The sequence below is a fragment of the Metarhizium brunneum genome, chromosome 7 (genome assembly GCF_013426205.1).
Source record: "Metarhizium brunneum chromosome 7, complete sequence".
Lineage (NCBI taxonomy): Eukaryota > Fungi > Ascomycota > Sordariomycetes > Hypocreales > Clavicipitaceae > Metarhizium > Metarhizium brunneum.
This window is the reverse complement of record NC_089428.1, coordinates 2,116,144-2,134,521: the sequence shown is the minus strand read 5'-3', so window position 1 is coordinate 2,134,521 and position 18,378 is coordinate 2,116,144. Positions and strand designations below refer to the sequence as shown.

The window sequence follows — 18,378 nt, the reverse complement described above, 5'->3', positions numbered from 1 at the left end:
ATAAAGTAGTGAATCGCAGATAGCAGCATAGCTCTGCAACCTTTTAGGCAACGGCATGTTGTGTTTATATAAGTGAGTGTTTTGATTCCAGATAATTCCCGTCACATAGCATCTCGTATGAGCTGATGCGTTGGCTCGTGCAGCTGGCCCATTAGCAGCAGTTGCAATCGCCACATTGTCTCTACATGCCATACGTGGTTAATATCGATCACGAAGTTGGCATTCGTGCTGCAGCAAATCAAGACTTACATGCCAGTATGGACAATTACCAGTCCACTTTATTACCGATACATCAGTGATTAAGTGCAGTATATACAAATAAGGTCTCAGAACCTCAACTCACATTGTTGCAGCAGGAAGTAGGTACATATGTAGGCAAAGAGCAGGAGCAGGAGCATCAGGTGACTTGCCGGGATTCGGAAGTGCCATTGCTACGGCAGCAACAAGAATAGGGAAGACGCGGTGTAGGATCATTGTAGTATGCAGGGAAGGGAAATTCACTAATGGTGGGATATTGGTGCTTTCTTTCTTTGTTTGCTCTTGCTCTATCACGCCGTTCCGTGGGCTTCTTTTATATTTGGGTTACCGCCATTTGGCCCCATGCATTGTCAGCAGAACCAACGGCAAACAAGTAAAAGGCTGCACCAAGACGACATAAGATGCAGTCCATCGAGCGAACAATCGGCTACAGACGAGAACTTCTGTCTCATATTTTACCTATTGGCACGACACTGTAGAGCTCCAAGACGAAGAACTCTTTGGTACTTGATCTCTTTATGGCCTTTTATGCAGAATGTTTCTTTAGCAGGGTCACACAGCAGATTGATAGGGTTGAATTCATTACATATGGCTTTGACTACAGCGGGCTGGTATACTTCATATACTTCTTGCAGATACGAAACCGGCCAGAAACAATAGTTTTGTAAGTCTACTGGAACAAGGACGTGATCTGCATGTGCACCTCCCCGGAGCATCGGCGAGCACGGCACCCTCTAACTTCCAGGGTGGTCACCCGATTAACCGATCGAAGTGGTCGGCGACTGAGATCGGCGATTAGAGTGTCGATTAGATTGAATTGATCGGGGGACCACTCTGTTTACTTCTGGTATTACTCGCATTCTGCCATTTAACTTGGAATAGTTGGACCCGCTGCAAGACTAATTAACCATACTTGGCCGAATACCTAGGTAGAAGTACCGTCAGGTAGTCATACCGCCCGAATCCCAGATAGAGTCTGCACGAAGAGGAAAAGGAGGGTAGAGCTTTCCCGTTTCTAGCTCATGTTGCAGTTGGTCAGCCAGGAATAACGGGACGGATCCTCGGAAAATGACATGTCGGACCCTCGCTGTAGCCGAGACGAGTAACTGATACGTAGTCTCATCGGTCCCCCTCCATCTTCCCGTTCTTCCTTGAATTCCGATTGGAGTCAGAGATACCGAGCAACGAGTAAAGAACAGGTTTGGTACCCGGGATTTAAGAAAGAGTGTATCCAAATGTACATCTTCTCCGAGCCACGGTTACCTCGTTGTCGAGTAAGTGTATCGCAACGTTACTGTGAACGTTACTGTGGGCCAGAGGCGTGCGGACTGCCTTGAGATATAGTCATTACAGTTATTGAGGTGCTGTTGGGTCGGGAGTGTGAGATGCTCGCTTCTGCCATAACACGGGTGACGACACACGATAACACGAAGGCTACGATCACGAGACCTAGCGTATAAGGCTCTTACATCTTCTTGAATAAACAAACATCGCTTTTTGGTCATATAGGCCCTGTGGAAACAAGGACTCTCGATGACAAAGACTGTTATTAGATGATTGAGCTACTGACTCCAAGCCCTCACCGAGCCCTTGTCAAATGCCGAAAAGGGTTCGTCGTGAAGCCTGATGAGGGTGTACCAGTGCGACTGTGGATGGGTGGCTGTCGTCGACGGTCACATCAGATTCCTCTACATGCCTCCGTTAAACCTCACTCCGGAAGTAGAGAAATACTACGAGAAGCGATCATCATCAATTTTGGTTTCCCAAGCGGACTATAAGTCCCTGTTTGACCCGGTTCTCGACATAATCATTGACCTAATAAATGATTGAGTATCACATATCGCAGAGGAAGAAACAGCCAGTCAAAATATTGTCCTGGTTGGGGGGTTTGCATCGTCCCCTTATGTAAAGAATAGTATTGCCGAGTGGTGCAAGGAGCGTGACATACGACTTACCACTCCGACATCTGGCGCGTAAGTCACATGCTTCTCTTTTGTCTCACATATTTCGCTGAAAACTAACGAGCTACAGGGTCCGTTGTTGTCTGTGGAGAAGTCCTATGGGGACTGGAAGGTTCCATTGTGCGAGAAAGAAATGGCGAAGACATTATGGCAATGAATTGTCTCGGATTTATGATCCCGACATTGATGCAAACTACGATAAAACCGACAGATACGTGTGGTCAGATCGTGTGCAGGATGAAGAGTGTCTCACAGAATTCATACACTGGGAGATGGGCAAGGTACGGGCCCTTTGTGACTATTGATCCTGCATGGTCCGAAATTGACTGGCTTCGATGATTTATGGGGATGCTATGAAGAACACATATTGACTCGAATATCTCTACGTATCAGAATAGGAGCATGCCAAAGACCGGTACACACATGCTGTACTCTTGCAGCTTGTGTTACACGGAAATGGCTGGTTACACAAGGGCTACGGTCACGAGACCTAGGGCAAAGTCTTTCACAGACTCCTTGTATTTAAAGGGTCTTTGGTCAACGAGGCCTTGAGGAAAGCCAAGGAAGGAAAACCAAGGACCTTTGATACCAAAGACTGTTATTAGATGAATTGAGCTAATTGCTCCAAGCCCTCTTGAGCCCTTGTCACAGTTCGCGCTTTTGGTATACTAGGACTACAGTTCAAATTGGAAATCTGAATATTATTTACTGTAGTTGCTACCAGTGGAAGTTCTGGCGTAATAAAGCTTGACAAGAAAGAAGCATCATATAAGTACAATTATAGGCTCATATAAATACCCATTTAAAGAAAAAAATATTTCCAAAAAAACACAGAAAAAAAAAAGAAACGCGACCCAACCCAAAATAATCCTCACGCCGATTAATTACAAGCTCTTCTGAGATGACCTCGTTTTCTGGTCCTTCTGCCTGCTCATTCAATTCCGTATTTTTGCGCAACTGTTCCGTGTATGCTGTTTAATCATTTCTCGTCGCAGGCATTCAATGTCATTGGTATAAACAAAAGAAAAAAAATTGAATGCTGCCCCTAGACCTGGGAGTGAGTCGTCTTGTTGCATGCGGCTGAACATGTCGAACAATTAAATCGAGGCCTGAGGAACCGACGAAAACCAAAATAGGGGGAGTTGATTGGCGATTCACCGGTGTATATAAAGACATCATAGAGAAAACCACCGCTTAGACAGCCCAAGAAGGGGGCAACTATAGGTATCTATAATTTAAGTGTCAGTTTCGAATGCTGCTTATCCAGTAAAGGCAAGAGACGGCGAGCAAAAGTACATACCCAGAAGTAATAGCCGCCGGCTGAAAAGACTTCAGGGCCATAACCAGCCATGTACGTGACCAGTCGAGGGCCAAAGTCACGGGCGAGGTTAATCGCATAACCAGTCTGCCAGCCAAAGCCAGCACCAATGCCGTGAACAAGAAAGAAGAGGCCCAGGGGCTTGAGGGGGCCAGCACCAAAATTATTAAATTCATCAGACAATGCAAAAATAATAAACTGGAGAATTGAACTAGCAAGGAATTCATCAAAGAACATGCTGGTACGTGATATAAAAGCAGCAGCGGGGTACGTGGCAAATAGGTCGGCAGTAGCATTAGGGCCAGAGACGGTGCGAACGCCAACGCCACCCTCGAATTCATCAATAGCAACGCGGTAGTTCCCATATACGATGGCAGCGGCCACTATACCACCAAGTGTTTGGGCCAGGGCGTAGATGGGGAATTTTCGCCAAGGGTGGCCACGATAGACACAGCTTGCTAGGGTAACGGCCGGGTTGATATGGCCGCCAGACTTGCCGCTGACGTATGACCCGAGCATAACACCAGTTCTATACATCTCATACTGTTAGCTCAACTGTCGCAGGACTATTGTAAAGGACTTTCAAGACTTGCCCCCATCCCCATAGAATGCTCTGATAGTCGCCCTTTGCGCCTTTGGTAAGGGCGCTCTGTGCGGTGGCGCCCAAGCCGAATAAAACGAGAATCATTGTTCCAAAGAACTCGGAAAAACCATCCTGCCAGATAGTTCGGATTCTAGGCCATCGAAGCTGTTCCATATTTGAACCTTTGGTTGATTCATCATTGTGATAAATGGAGTCTTCAACATCAAGCTTAAGGGTAGGCACAGATGTATTGAAGAAGATGTCTGAACCCAAATTCTGGGCCGCAGAGGGGGTCGCCATGTCTACTGTGTGAGTAGGACAAGAGACAAATAGAGCCGAGCTAGCCGAAAATGAATAAGAAAAGTCGGAAGCGCTTTAGTTGAAGATGTCTGAAAGGCGAAGAACCTCTGTAACACAAGGCGGGATCACACAGGCTAAGGTAGAAACCTAGGACTAGGACGAGAAAATAGACACCAAGTCTTGGGATGAAATAAAAGGCCAGAGGACTCGTTGTTCTCTGTGTTTCTTGTTCTTCTTTCGTAGACAAGCAAGAGAATATTAGAGATGGATGGGGTTCAAGTTGAATGTGCCGGTGTCAGTGTGCCTCTTATCTTACTCCCTTGAGCCGATTTTAATACGCCATGGCTCCTATGATGTAACCTGTCCATATACAAGACTCAACGGCAGATCTGACAAGCACCTATAACTGAAGCACGGATTTTTCATTATAGAGCGGCTTTACGGGGTTCACTCCGCCGACATGATTCGTTGGATCCCAGGCAAAGTGGCAAATGAAGCAGTGTGGCATACGCGCGACAACTCGGGACATTGCCATGTTCATGTTCATGCACTAGCAGCTTGACGCGACGTACAGTGGAGTCGCAGAAGTCATCATGATCAACGCCCAGAGGTGAATGTGGCCCTCATAAATCTGCATTTGAAACGGGCATGACATCATGATATTGCCCAACAGAGAATTGCCATCCAACGCCGCCATCGCGTCAAATGCCAACTGAAAAGACTTTGCAGCAAAATTTTCCATACGTTGATGTTTCTTTGACGCGGTTCCCTTATATCCAGTAAAGGGGCGGCAAAGCAGGACTTCCGTTGGCCAATATCGTGGCTGTATGGGACACGCATTGAACTGGCACGGATGACAACCCCGGCCGCCCGCACCGTTCAGCCGGCGGGTGGGCCAGAAACCAAGGGTATCCCGGCGAACCGGTCGGGTCAAGAAAGAAGTAGAAAGTATGGAGTAGGTTGCATGGCGGTCCAAGGCTGACCGGTTCGGTTGCGTTGGCCCGACTAACCCTAACCCTCTCTACTGAATTCAGACTGCGCCCGTGTTTGCCAGGGTTGATGACCATTTAGCAGGCCCAGGAGGGCAAAGAAGAAGCCCAAAAAAATAAAGGCCGAGTATGGAATGCTTCCAAGACGTCTGGTTCCGAACATGCAGAGTTGCCACGGTTTGATTGCTTCTTCACCATAGCTGAAGATTGGCCTTCCTTGCCAAGCGTGTGGCAGTACAAACAAAGTCTAACGATGAATCTCACCCAAGGCCGAGTTTTGTTCCCCATCCTTCTGATCCGCCAAAGCATCATCATCGATCCATCATCGATCCAAGTGGCCCGGAGGAAAAATCGCCATCGCCCCGCGTAGACGCGTGAGTTTTAAGGGTCGCGATAAAGTTGAGACAATGCGGCGTTTCGAACACAGCCGAGGTTCTCATGCGAGGGTCCCAGTGACGTAACTGTTCAGGGTTCAGCGGTGTTGCAGTTTCCTATAATAGAGGGCCGCATGATTTTGCTCAGCGAGGAGTTCATGGTGTGTTGGTTAATCAAGGAGACAGTCTGGCGCCTCTGATGTCACTTTTACGGGCCAATTATTCTTCAGCCTCAACTTTTAATTTCTCTCTGGTAGGAAGCATCCCACCAGAACGCGTCGTGATGCTATCTTTCTGGATCCCGCCATGGGTTTTATTACCCTCGGCTCCTGACGCGACCGCCGAAGAATCGACATTGCTGCTCCCAGACTACCGCCTACTCTTTACCGGTAAGGGATTCATTCAGTCCAGCTATGAAGACTCACTGGTCGAGGGCAGCGCACAAGACTTGCCAGTCGATGCCATCCGCCGGGTATGTAGTGAGTATGCTTCATAATATCTTGCAGTGCATCCAAATTCATCCTTAAACGTCGATAAAAGCTGAAGCTAGCGGGACTAGTGGACACGAAAAGAAAACTTGCTCATCTCCAGACTTGAAAAAGCCAATACAAATCAGTTGCGAAATATAACATGGCGTCGTCTGCCTTGTAGGCTCCTGAGATAGAATACGCATTGGCCCTTTAGAGCCAGGCACGACGGCCATGCGCAACTCGATTGTTGAATATTGAACATTCCCAAAAGAAGCGTCCGATATACCAATCCTCCGAAGAGGAGAAAAAGGACTTGTAGCCGGGTTCAAGAGCAAGCCCTATTTACCCGTATCATGGGAACATGATACAGAAACAGACCTCTCGTAAGTCGTCGCAGACCACAGGCAACATAAATATGGCCAGGAGCCCTTAGGCGAAGGGTGTGAAACTTTGGATTTCTATAAAAGTAGATTGTAGAGTGACCACAGAGGTACCCGGAGCTCCTGAAGAACGCATCATGTGTTGCCCAGTCTGCGACAAGGGCTTAGGCTTGGAGCAATAAATCAATTCATCTAATAACAATCTTTGGTATCAAAGGTCCTTGGTTTTCCTCAAGGCCTCGTTGACCAAAGGAGCCTCTATAAATACAAGAAGTCGGTGAGGGCCTTCTGCCCTAATCCCGTGACCGTAGCCCTTGTGTAACCAACGCCATTTCCGTGTAACACAGTCCATGATGTGCGCCATATCAGCGACGTTTACATGGCCGTGTTGTCAATGATACTTCGACTATACTCCTAATGCCGCAAAACCTTGCTACAAGGCCGAGACAATAGATGAGGACTTCCGTGCATGCACCCTTGTGCATACAAACCATGTCCCGGTCGTCAACGCCATTAGCAGGAGCGTACATATGACATACCCAAATGCAGCGAGATATCATAGATTTATCTGCGCAGTGATTCCAGTTCAAGAAAGCCATGGAAAACAAAAGACTACACTCCAAAATAACAAATCAGTATAGCGTATTGTAATATTCTGAGATTGGCGCCCACAAATCACACAGTTCTCCTCGAAATCAACACACGCACATCCCTTTTTGGCTTCTTCACCCCAGTCCCAGGTATCATAGCCGGCAACTCCCACACTCCGCTTGCAGGAGAGATATCCCAAATACTAATAATAACTGCACCCAAAGACAAAATCTCCCTTTCCGCAAACGTGCGCCCCTTGCACATACTTGGCCCAGTGCCCCAGGGCTGGAGTCTGCCATAGCGCGCCACAGATTTACCAGACTCTGAATCCACTTCGAGAAAGCGCTCCGGGACAAAACGTTCTGGGTCCGCGAATACCAACGGGTCGCGGTTGATGAGCGAAAGCGGCGCGGATATAAACATGCCAGATGGAAGCTTGTGCTTGATTCCGCCATCGTTGAGAGTCGTGGGCTTGGCAACATACCGAATCGACGTTGGCTCATTCACCAGCCGATACGTCTCGAATATACTAGCCTTCAGGAGCTGGCAGTTGCGCGAGAGGGCAGCCAGGTCCGTCGACATGATTTCGGGGGAGTTTGCCCGGGACAAGCAGACATGGGGCGCCAGCTCGGCTCGGATTCGACCCAAGAGGCCCGGCGTCGAATAAACGTAGATGAGCAGCCAAAATAGCAAAGGGTGCGTATTTGCATTCTGCCCCCATAACATGCCAAAGTCTCCCCAGGCGCGTTCTGCAAATGACCAACCGTCTCTCGCATATACCCTATTTCGGCCCAATGCGGCGCTGCTGACGTCGGACATGTCGGCACCAAAGTCGACGTCCTCTCCTCGCTGATACTGGTCGATTCGCCGGTACAAGGCCTCTATTTCGCGCAGAATTCGGGCTTGGGCCGCCCGCCCCTGCTTGATCGCCTTAAATGGAGCCCAGGGAGGAACCCCTATCATCAACAGCGGGAAGAAGCCATTGTCAAACAGCCAAAAGTCTTCAAGCAGCTGTTGATACCGGTTGAGGAAGTCCTCGCCGTAGAGGAGAGGGATTGCCATGCAGGCGCCGAAATCGCGGGCCAAGCTCTGGAGGTTCGCTTCGACCACGGCTCGCTTCCCGGGGCCGGGCGCAATCACTCGAATGTCGGCGGCGCGTTCCCACCGCTTCATGTGTGCGGGATCAGTGGAAAAGGTCACAAACGAAGCTGCTCGCTCCTCTACTCGGGCCTTTTCTACCGCAGCGGTGACGGCGGCGTCATTGAGGAACAGCCGCTCGACAGGTGCGAGAAGATCCTTGAAGGACTTTTCGAGCTTCACCTCGAGGTCTGGTGAGTCGACGGCCCCAAAGACTCGCGCGAGGAGGGTGTACTGGACGGGCACGACCGTCAGGGTGTGGAATGACTGCGACATGAAACGATCCAGCCCGGGAAGATTGACGAGGATTTGATGGGTGGACGTGATGCCGAATAGAGAGCCTCCGTACCGTCTGACAGACGAGCTGCATCGTGTTAGGCGTCGTGGGCGATGATCAGCATCATCGGTGTTCTACTCACAAAATTCGGCGACCCAAGCCATCTCCGCGCAGAATGTAGCTTGCCACGGCAATCTCAATGGTCGCATAGACTGGAAACAAGTTGTGTTTCTTTGGTCTGCATATCATTCTCTGGCATATGACCAAAATGATGATGGCAATTGCGATTTTGCCCGCCACTGACTCGAAGAAAACCCTCATCGCGGAGCCGAGAGTCGCGTTTGACAACGGCCAATTCATGCTGGGTGAGAATCGGGAGAGCCCCCCGTCTAGGACCCGAGCCTCTGTTGCGAGAAATCGATCTGCGTGTACTGAGCCTCACACCAATTATGGAATGATAGGAAACGGGATGATATTTCGCATCATCACAAGTTGTTGATGGCAGAACCAGCACTTGTTGATGCTTGATTCGAGGGGCGGAAGGTGTGAGGTGTGGGCTGGAGAAGCCCGACCGAGACATTTTTTTCAGCGACAAGGCAGGCACGGGCATCAGAAGTCATCAATTGATCTTGAAAAGCTTGATTGGTTCTGCGGTGCAGGGTTATTACATCGCGGTTGCACCGTCGACCTGAGCCAACAAGTTTTCATTTCTGGCAATTACATTGCCGGCCAATCAATGCCAACTGCGGGTTCCGGGGCATGGACTGATGTATGCGAGACATGGTTGAGATTACGGGCTCATCCTCGGAACAGGCTGCTTTTTGAGCTGAATCATGCATCAAGACACCTTTGAGCAGAGTAACATGGCCTCGGCTACGATGCCCTCATCTGTTGGAATTTTACCAACTGTACTGCAGGGCAAAAGTCTAAGCACCCACGGATGATTTACCGTAGCAGCCGAAATGTTGTGTTATGTATACATGTATGTATTCCGACAACATCTCGGCAACAATTGTTCAGACCATGTCTAACGAGAAACTCACAATAGCCGCACCACATTGACAAGATGCACCAGCGATTAGAGAGTAAGAACAGTCCGAGCCTAATCCGAAAAGATTTATGTAACGAGGTAGTCGGACATCTTTCCTCGACACTGCGGGAGTGTACATGTCACCACAAGCAAGCGAAAGGCGTCGAATTTGAGGTCATCCTTATCGGCCACCACCACAACACTGAGCGTTCCAAAAGCATCATATATCACAAATTACCAGGAAAAAGTGGATTTCTGCCGTGGACATTAATAGCAACATGATCCTCTAGTTCAAGAGCACCATCGGGTGCACAAGGAGATGAATTAATTTATCTGATGCTGGGGCTGTCCGGCATACAGGGCCGGCTAGCCTTCGCAATCTCCCCATGCTGCGCATTAGTAAACGGTAAGCTCGTCGGTAATGGGGTAATCACCATCCTTGGGCCTGCTTCGAAATGTGACCAAGATGTATCAAGGACAAAGCGTCAGCGTACAGTACAATGCAGTGTGCAGGCCCTATGCCCTCCAGTCAGATTTCATCTCTGCCACAACGGCAACATGACCTCGAGAAATTATGCTACACAGAAATGGCCCAATGTCAAAAGGTTGCACAAGGGCTACGGTCACGAGACCTAGGGCAAAGTCCCTCACCGACTTCTTGTATTTAAAGACGTCCTTGGCGACTAAGGCCTTAAGGAAAACCAAGGACCTTTGATACCAAAGACTGTTATTAGTTGAATTGAACTGAATTGCTCTAAGCCCTCTTTCCCCGCCCTTGTCGCAAATTATCTGTGGGCTCCAACTTGGAAGTAGCATTCTTGGATTTCTGTTGGGTGTGCTCGATTAGAATATCAAAGGGTCTCACTGTTTGCATGTGTTCGAGGTCAAAATCATCGTATGTCACGGGCATGGCGGTGGTTAGAGATAGTCTTTCCTCGGGAAAACAGGACGTCATTATGGATGAACCGGCAGCCACTATGCGTCGAGATATAACCGCAACATGACGGTGATGGCAACTTGATGATGTGTTCTGATGTAGTGTTTAGCCAGGCAGGTTACTATTTTTTTTACAGTTTTCTCGGCGCCTTTGCACAGCTCTACTGCCCGAGTCCGGACCGTCAAGGCTTAAATAGAAGAGCGGCCCCGTCACCAACTACTCCAACCAAAAACAACTACCAAACTAGACGGTAATACCATGTCATGATAGCAAGCACCGTCGTGATATATTATCTCTCCAACATCACTATCTGGGAGGATGGATCTGCAGGTGCTTCTGTTTGATGAGACAATGGATCTGATAGCAATTACGTCGCAGGTCGCGCAGATTATACCTGCTGGACAGAAGAACCGGAGGAGGAACAAGTGGTCGTCTCTCCAGTGGTCGCTGAGACTCAACGGTTCACGAGGTTGGTGACAGTTGTACAATCTGTGCGAGTAGGTTCATGTACCGGGCACAGAAAAGGCGTCCACGTCGGTATTTCCAACATACGCATCTATATTCAAGAAAGACGCTGTACCAATAGCGTCAAACATACAAGATGGCATACACTGACAGATTGCTCCGCCAAGAACCATTTCTCATGCTTGATGGTGCTTCGTCCAGCCACCAGCATACTCGGCGTGCCCGGGCTGACGATCCCTAGGCTTCGAAAACAGCCACATCTGCGTCCAACTCCTTCACGATCCAATTCCAAAACTCAATGACCAGAAGGGAGTCCACCCTGTACCGTTGCAGCGGCCTCTCGCGGACCACAGACGCACCGTCTTGCAGCGCACGGCAATCGACCAGTCGTCGTATTCTAGGTCGTCAAAGAGGCAGTCCTACCGAGTAGGCGGTTAGCAAGCCGTGATGGAACGAGGTAAACGTGTGTATTTTTCTACCCTTACCACGATGGACATCTGTAGAGCGCCTTTGGTGGATGGCATTTCTGGCATCAGCTTGCCAAAGGTCTCCCTCGTGCGCTCCAAGTCCCTGATATCACAAGCTGGCGTCTCTACACGCACCCCCTTGGACTGCAATTCGTCCACCGGTTTCGTGACATGGCCGATGCCTCCGAGTCCGCCTGCAATTACAAATGTCGCGTTGGGATCCATGTAAAAGCTGGGTTTGGTGCTGGTTGAAGCCCAAAGACCCCGGGTGCTGGTTTAGTTTCTACATCGCTTGCTATCGCTGGCTGTGTCTCTCTTACCTGAACTTGTGATTTGGGTCTCATATCGAATACCAATTTGCCTACACTGTCCCCTCGGTGAATCCCTCTCAAGACTTGACCAATCTCCGATATATCAGAAAAGTGCAAGGGTAGGGCAGAGTCAAGTTTTCCTTGGCCAAACAGGTCCATGATGGCGTGCGAGTCTCGACGGGAGATGGTAGACCGCTCCTTGAGCCAGGCAGACGCATCAACTGCAATAAACGAGACGTTTTCTCCGAGCCAGATAGGGGTGTGGTGGTGATTGAAACGAGCTTCTTTTCGCCCATCTCGACAAATGGACCATGCGGCGCGACGCAGTCTAAAGAGGCGAGCAACTCGTCGCCTGCCAACGTGTTGACAACCACATCAACGCCTCGTCCATTCGCGGCTTGGCCTTGGCGAAGCTCGCGTACCGACTATATAAAATGTGTTCTTCTGGAACCCGAGATACGTCAATGATAAGTTGTTTCTTCTCAGCCAATCCCACGGTTGCGTACACAATGGCGCCGAGTGACTTGACAAGTTGAATCGCAGCCTGTACTGTGCCATTGCCTGCCGTATGAATTAGAATCGTCTCGCCTTCATCGAGTCGAGCCAGGCGGTGTATCACTTGCCATGCGGCAACGAACTGCGCCGGTATTGCGGCCGCGTGAGAAAAGCTCACATCATTGGGAATCCGGGTAGCAACCTTGCCCTTGGCCAATGTTTTGAACGTCGACGGTGCCGTCATGACGACACGATCTCCTTCCTGGAATAAATATCGGATTCTAGCCGAGTAACGACACCAGCATCTTCTTGTTCCACAAAACCATGGGGAATTCTGCCCATCGCGGTCAGGTAGTCTTTAAAGTTCAGATCAATTGCGTGATTTCGCATTTATATCTCATCTGCTTCCGGAGGCAGCCGGTACACTTGGTCTTCTTCAAAGCAGAGACCGTCGAGAACACTGACGGACTGAATAGTCAGTGGGAGCGGTGGCGTATGCCTGATCAGCACCTCGCCCGAGGTGCGTTTTGTCGAATTCCGATGTATCTCGTGCATGACCCTGGTCGCAGGAATAAGGCGGGGAATGTACAAAGTCTCTCCCACCTCAAGATATTCCACATCCAAATATGAAGAGGTTGGGCTCAACATGCTTCGCGTATACTAGCCGAGTAAGGGCGCCTATTTGTCGTGTAGACAACCCGACCTTGGCATCGACCGCAATAACGGTCATGTTGAGACGAGGGTATTCATTGCGAAGTGCTCGCGAGAGACCGTGGATTAGGCCTAGCCTGGAAAGCCGGTATTTGATTCGCCCGCAGACGTTGGCCATAGAACGTTATTAGTAGACTGTAGCAGAGTTTTTTAACTGCCGTAAGCTGTCCTGGTCAGACTGGTAGTACAAGAATGGCCCGCCTAACTCGGGTAAGACTACGAAGATTGTGCTGGTCCTCTGTTCCGAAGTAATTGCCTCTTCTAGGGTTCCGGTCCTGATTTCACGTACGGCTTTACGCTTCCAATAGCTTGTCGATATGACCGCTGTGACCGATTGCAAGGTTCATGGTGGATCCAACGTGACAAGGATTCTGGTTCCTTTGGTTTTTTTCTCGGCTCTAGGGATGGCTGTAAATGCGTGCCACGGATTTGGTATTTTCGGTTGTACCTGGTGCTTCTAGCTCTACACACATCTCTAGATGGCCTGATTTTCTTGATTTCTCCTTGGTTGCCTGGCCCCTGCCTGAAGCATGCCCGTCTGTAGATGATTCCGAAAACTCCAGCAAGCACAGCCTTACACGGGGAGCTAGACGCTGGGGAGGTTTCTCGGTACAATCCGTCGCCTCTAATTGCACCGGGAGCAATGATAGTGTCGTTCAGTTCATCAATTTCCTGTGCCAAGGGGGATTACGCATTCCTGTTCCATTAGAGAGGCACGGCCTGTTGCACAAACGACTCGAGCTCCTTGGTCTGTTCTTTGCCGTTTTAAATCTCATTTGCGACATGCTGATATCTCGCTCGGATGAATCCATTGCAGCACTCCATCCAGTCGTCGTCCGCCTATGAAAATACTTGAAACTGCGATCTTTGGTTTAGAGGCTTTGCAGATTCGGACGCCAGGTGCATGACGGACTGTATCTCCACGCCGGCTGAGTCTCGTGAGACCAGACGTTGAGGGGCCATTTGAAAGACACGTCTGGTCGCTTATGTCGAATCCAACAACGCTATCGCTTGCCTTTGTGAATTGATTCGCAGCATTTACTGCCATGACAATCATGCCAGCTCCTAGATAGATCAACCTTCCATTCACTGAATGGTCTTCAATCCAGGATATTTCTGAAACGCGAAGGAAATTTCGCCACCAAGCTTCAAAGCGATTCCAATCGCTTACCTGCTGGCCTACCAGGTCCAGCTTGCCGTGACAAGTGCTTTACGCTTGGAGCAATGACTCGATTCATCTAATAACAGTCTTTGGTAGCAAAGGTCCTTGGTTTTCCTCAAGGCCTTGAGGGACCAAAGGCCTCTATAAATACAAGAAGTCGGCGAGGGTCTTCTGCCCTAATCCCGTGACCGTAGCCCTGGTGTTACCTTTGACATTGGGCCATTTCCGTGTAACACAAATATCGATTAGGCTATATATTCACCAGCGACATATCATAACATCGCCCCTCGGTGATATTATCCAAATATTTAAACTATGAGATAGTCTTTCATTCAAAGCAAGATAAAAAGGATTGTAGAATATACAGGAAAGATATACAAGAGACCAATCTCCGTAACATGGCGCCCCAATGCCTGCCAGCCACAACTCAGCTCTCTATAGTATCGTGAGATTTTCAAAAGAAGCTACATCAGCGCAAACAAGCACCTCAGCCAGAATGGACAGCCATTCCAATCCAGCCAGATCGAGCTCCAAAGGAGGACAGGTCGAGGTACTGAGACAGGCTAGGTGTACGGTCGCCGGTCTTTGACCCCTGGAGATGGAACACGGCGACAGCCGCGCTGCCTTGGAGAACATAAAGGCTCGAGCGGTCCACGGCGGAATCAAAAGAGCCAGTGGATCGACTGTCCCCAGTGATGACAAACCTGGTTCTGCCGGACACGGGGTCAAGCGCGGTGATGTTGGGCGACGCGCCGTCAGACAAGTACACGGCGTCAAACTCGGGCGCGAAGACGGACCAGCAGGTAGCGCCCTGGCCAGGTACAGTGATCTTGTTAGAGACGGCGACGGAGAGATTTCTCGCGATGGAAATGTATGAGGCACCGTACGCCGGGTCTGTGACGACGCCGGCCGAGTCGGAGAGCAAGGTTAGGGAGAAATCGAGCAGTAGGCCTGGCGGGCGGGAGATGACGGGCTGCGGGTTGATGCGGCCATTTACGACTTGGTAGGCATACACATAGCCGGGGCCCATACCGTTGCCCTTGATGGTGACGAACAGAGCCGTCTGCGAAGGGTTGAAGACGATGTCGGAAACTGAATTCGGAGGGCCGACGGGGGGTGTTGTCTGGTTTATGGGCAGCGGCATGTAGTCGCCCAAAGGTTGGAGACGGTCGAGAGTTTTAAAACACTGGACTCCCGCTCGTCTTCCGGTATTCGTGACACAAGCGATATCGTTCTTGTCCGAAACGGCCACCGAGTTGGGAAATTCGCCGCCGGTATGAACGGGCTCGCCTACGAGCTTTGGACTGGCAGGGTCCGCGTCGGGTATTTCAAATCGGGCCAGCGTGTTGGAGCCGGAATTCACCGTGTAGAGGTATTTTCCATTGACCACGACAGAGTCCTGGGAAAATAGAGGGTCTGGATTTGGGGTCGGTTAGTTTTCCGCTCTTTGAGCTCCGTTTTCTGAGAATGTTGGCCAGACTTACCGACACTGACTGTTCCATTCATGTTCCGAGAAATAGACCCGCGTCCGCCAGTTGGCGTGCGCACAGCTCTGCTCTTGTCCAAAGAACCATCTTGCAGGATCGGCAACCCGATGATGGAGGCGCCTTCTGGGTTGCTGTCGAGGAAGAAAAGAGCCCGCTTTGAAGAGCCAGGCTTTGGGATGGGGCCGCCACAGGAAGAGGGAGAGGTGTCCTTGTCGTCCTTGACGCCTTTCTTACAGCCATTCTCGCACTTTGACGGGACACATTGAGCGGCTTCGGTACATGCATACATGGTATTGCTGTACTTTTCAATAACGGTGGACTCGGTGACGGCAGTGACTACGACACCAGAGCTTTGGACGTTGACGTAGCTGAGGACACCGCTATCGCAAATCAGCTCCGCGCCTGACGTGACCTGGCTGTACTTGACGGCGTAGCCGAGGACGTATTGGCCCTGGATCTTGGTGAAGACGCGGCCATGCTGTTCTCGCTCGCATGTCTCGAAGCGGAAGCTGCCCTTGAGATCTAGGTCATACACCACGCGCCAGAAGAAGCCAGCGGCGCTGCCGGGCAGGTTGGTGATTTCGCAGCGTCCACTGCGGATCTCAAACTTGAACGATTGCGAGAGCGTGAGGAACTCTTGGACTCCGATGGTTGGTCGGGGGCTATTTGGCACGATACTTGACAATGCGGTGGTCGATGTGGATGTATTGTGTTTGGCCCAAGTCAAGTTGGACGGAACTTGCTGCCAGTTGCCCGGGTTAACAGTTGCTGTACTTAGCAGTGGACCAGCCTTCGCCAGTCCAACTAGCACGGCAAGACTTGTGGCATACTTCATTTTAACGAAAGGCAGAAAGGGGGGTTTGCTTTAGAATGACTTGAGTCTCGACTGTATGTTGAAACAAGCTATCAACATGTCGGGGTGAATACTAGGAGTTATATACGTATGGTCAATTCGTTGAGCATTCCAAAGTACAATCAAGTGATTCCAAACGGTTTTCTGCCTTTCTACTGGCAAACAGTTGCAGTAAGCTAGAAGGCACTACAGAGGCTCATGCCGTGTTCCGCGTCGATATGGAACATGATTTTTGACAGGGACCATCCTTGTCGCTAATCATCAAAGCTCAGCAGACATCCGCCAACGCTAACCCAAGTCAAAAACAAACCAGACTTGTTCTGTCCCTGGGAAATACGAGCGAGCGCAGGAGTGAATTGTGCTCTATTATGCTTCGTTAGTGCAGGGGCACTCAACTCGACACGACTCGGAGAATTATCTCCTGCTGCCTTGTGGGTACGCGCGGTAGAAGATAAATAACTGAGCTACAAGATTCCTCACCATAACAACTAGAATAGTCACACTAGACTGTTTAGGACGCCTGAGCCGGGCAGTGTAATGGAGCCCTTCATGCCATACTGGACACTAAGTCGGTGATGGATTCACTAGCCGGAACTAAACTGCAATACAAACACTCAGCCTTGACTGTGTAAAATTAAAAATCTTCCATGTTAGTAGGCATTATTCGTCCGTGCCAAGGTGAGAAAACGTGGTATACAGCCATTGAGCGCATGCTGTGCGTGCAAGCTGTTTTCTCGGCACCATCGCATAGCAATCCCTTCCGGCCTTCTATGCCCAGGGGGTTTGAGCACCTTTGCTTCCATGTCACCAATTTACGACTGGACGTTCCATGATTTAGCAAAAGCTGACGCCTTCCTTCCACCCCAAGGACAAGTCAAGTAGTTTGGCTAGCGTGGTTGCACATTGCAGACACTCATGGCCGAAGTTTGCGACGGTTGTTTGTATTACCGGTTGGCAGGGCATATCTTTGGACCGATCGCGAAATGCCGGACTATTTCTCTCTACCCAGTGCCTAAGTCGGGGTTCTGCCGGGGTGGCGCCCCGAACAGCCACCAGAACGGGGCGAGTACTTTGGAATCTTTGGAATCAAGTTCATGCCGGGGGTTCAAGGACTACGCATGTTACCCACCCGCCGACCATGACGATACCAGCAATCTTGTAATACAGCCCCGAGACCCCTAATATTCATTGCGAGCCGCTACAACTGGCCCAGCTGACGCGGTTTCATGTATATCGCCTTGGGGCCCTAGAGCAAGCCCCGGCCACGGCGGATAAAGTCGTACAAACCGATAGCGAAGGACCTCTATGCAAGATTGAGACTATCCGTATCCGGGTTATTTATCAATCATAGCGATACCAAAGTCCAGTTCTTCCTTGCGGACTTTCTAGCCAGACACTGCTCCCATTGATATCGTGATTGTTCTTAATTGAGGCGAAGAGAAGGTATTGCTTGACAACTTGGATCGGCAATATCAAGTAGACCCACTAGACACTAGTGTCTCCACGCCTTTAGCAGATGCTCCATTTACACGAGGTGAGGTGGCATTAGGGTAGAGGGATGGGATGAACCGTTTCTATACACATTAACGAATCTTGTATCTGTGCGAGGAAACATGGTATCAGAAATATGTGAAACTGTATAATGTACATTTAAAAGACAGGAGAATCTACTTCCCCCTCATGGTACTTAAAAAATGACTGCATTATGATGTTGTGTTACCTAAAATTTCATGGGTCCGAGCACCGGTCGTGACATAAACAAAGGTCAATGTCATGTGACCATTAGACGTGTTTTCTTTCCAATGGCATAATGCTGACGTTG

General features: G+C 49.8%; 5 protein-coding genes across 5 annotated transcripts; all 5 read right to left on the bottom strand.

The window, feature by feature from the left end:
- Positions 1–3,413: 3,413 nt before the first annotated feature.
- AQP3 (Aquaporin-3) lies at positions 3,414–4,420 on the bottom strand (the record flags this gene model as incomplete). Its single annotated transcript, XM_066131842.1, has 3 exons — positions 3,414–3,437; positions 3,520–4,066; positions 4,131–4,420. 3 exons carry the CDS (start codon positions 4,418–4,420, stop codon positions 3,414–3,416), a joined length of 861 nt encoding a protein of 286 aa, XP_065987850.1.
- Positions 4,421–7,308: 2,888 nt separating this feature from the next.
- On the bottom strand, positions 7,309–8,998 carry G6M90_00g111920 (uncharacterized protein; the record flags this gene model as incomplete). The annotated part of the gene is made up of 2 exons (XM_014684778.1): positions 7,309–8,725; positions 8,781–8,998. 2 exons carry the CDS (start codon positions 8,996–8,998, stop codon positions 7,309–7,311), a joined length of 1,635 nt encoding a protein of 544 aa, XP_014540264.1.
- Positions 8,999–11,345: 2,347 nt separating this feature from the next.
- Positions 11,346–11,762, bottom strand: G6M90_00g111910 (uncharacterized protein; the record flags this gene model as incomplete). The annotated part of the gene is made up of 2 exons (XM_066131841.1): positions 11,346–11,489; positions 11,556–11,762. The coding sequence occupies 2 exons, from the start codon at positions 11,760–11,762 to the stop codon at positions 11,346–11,348; spliced, it is 351 nt and encodes a 116-aa protein (XP_065987858.1).
- Positions 11,763–12,176: 414 nt separating this feature from the next.
- On the bottom strand, positions 12,177–12,587 carry cla2 (Highly reducing polyketide synthase cla2; the record flags this gene model as incomplete). Its single annotated transcript, XM_014684777.1, has 1 exon — positions 12,177–12,587. The coding sequence occupies one exon, from the start codon at positions 12,585–12,587 to the stop codon at positions 12,177–12,179; it is 411 nt and encodes a 136-aa protein (XP_014540263.1).
- A 2,116-nt stretch (positions 12,588–14,703) lies between these two features.
- Positions 14,704–16,538, bottom strand: G6M90_00g111890 (uncharacterized protein; the record flags this gene model as incomplete). The annotated part of the gene is made up of 2 exons (XM_014684776.1): positions 14,704–15,632; positions 15,701–16,538. The coding sequence occupies 2 exons, from the start codon at positions 16,536–16,538 to the stop codon at positions 14,704–14,706; spliced, it is 1,767 nt and encodes a 588-aa protein (XP_014540262.1).
- Between the last annotated feature and the right edge of the window lie 1,840 nt (positions 16,539–18,378).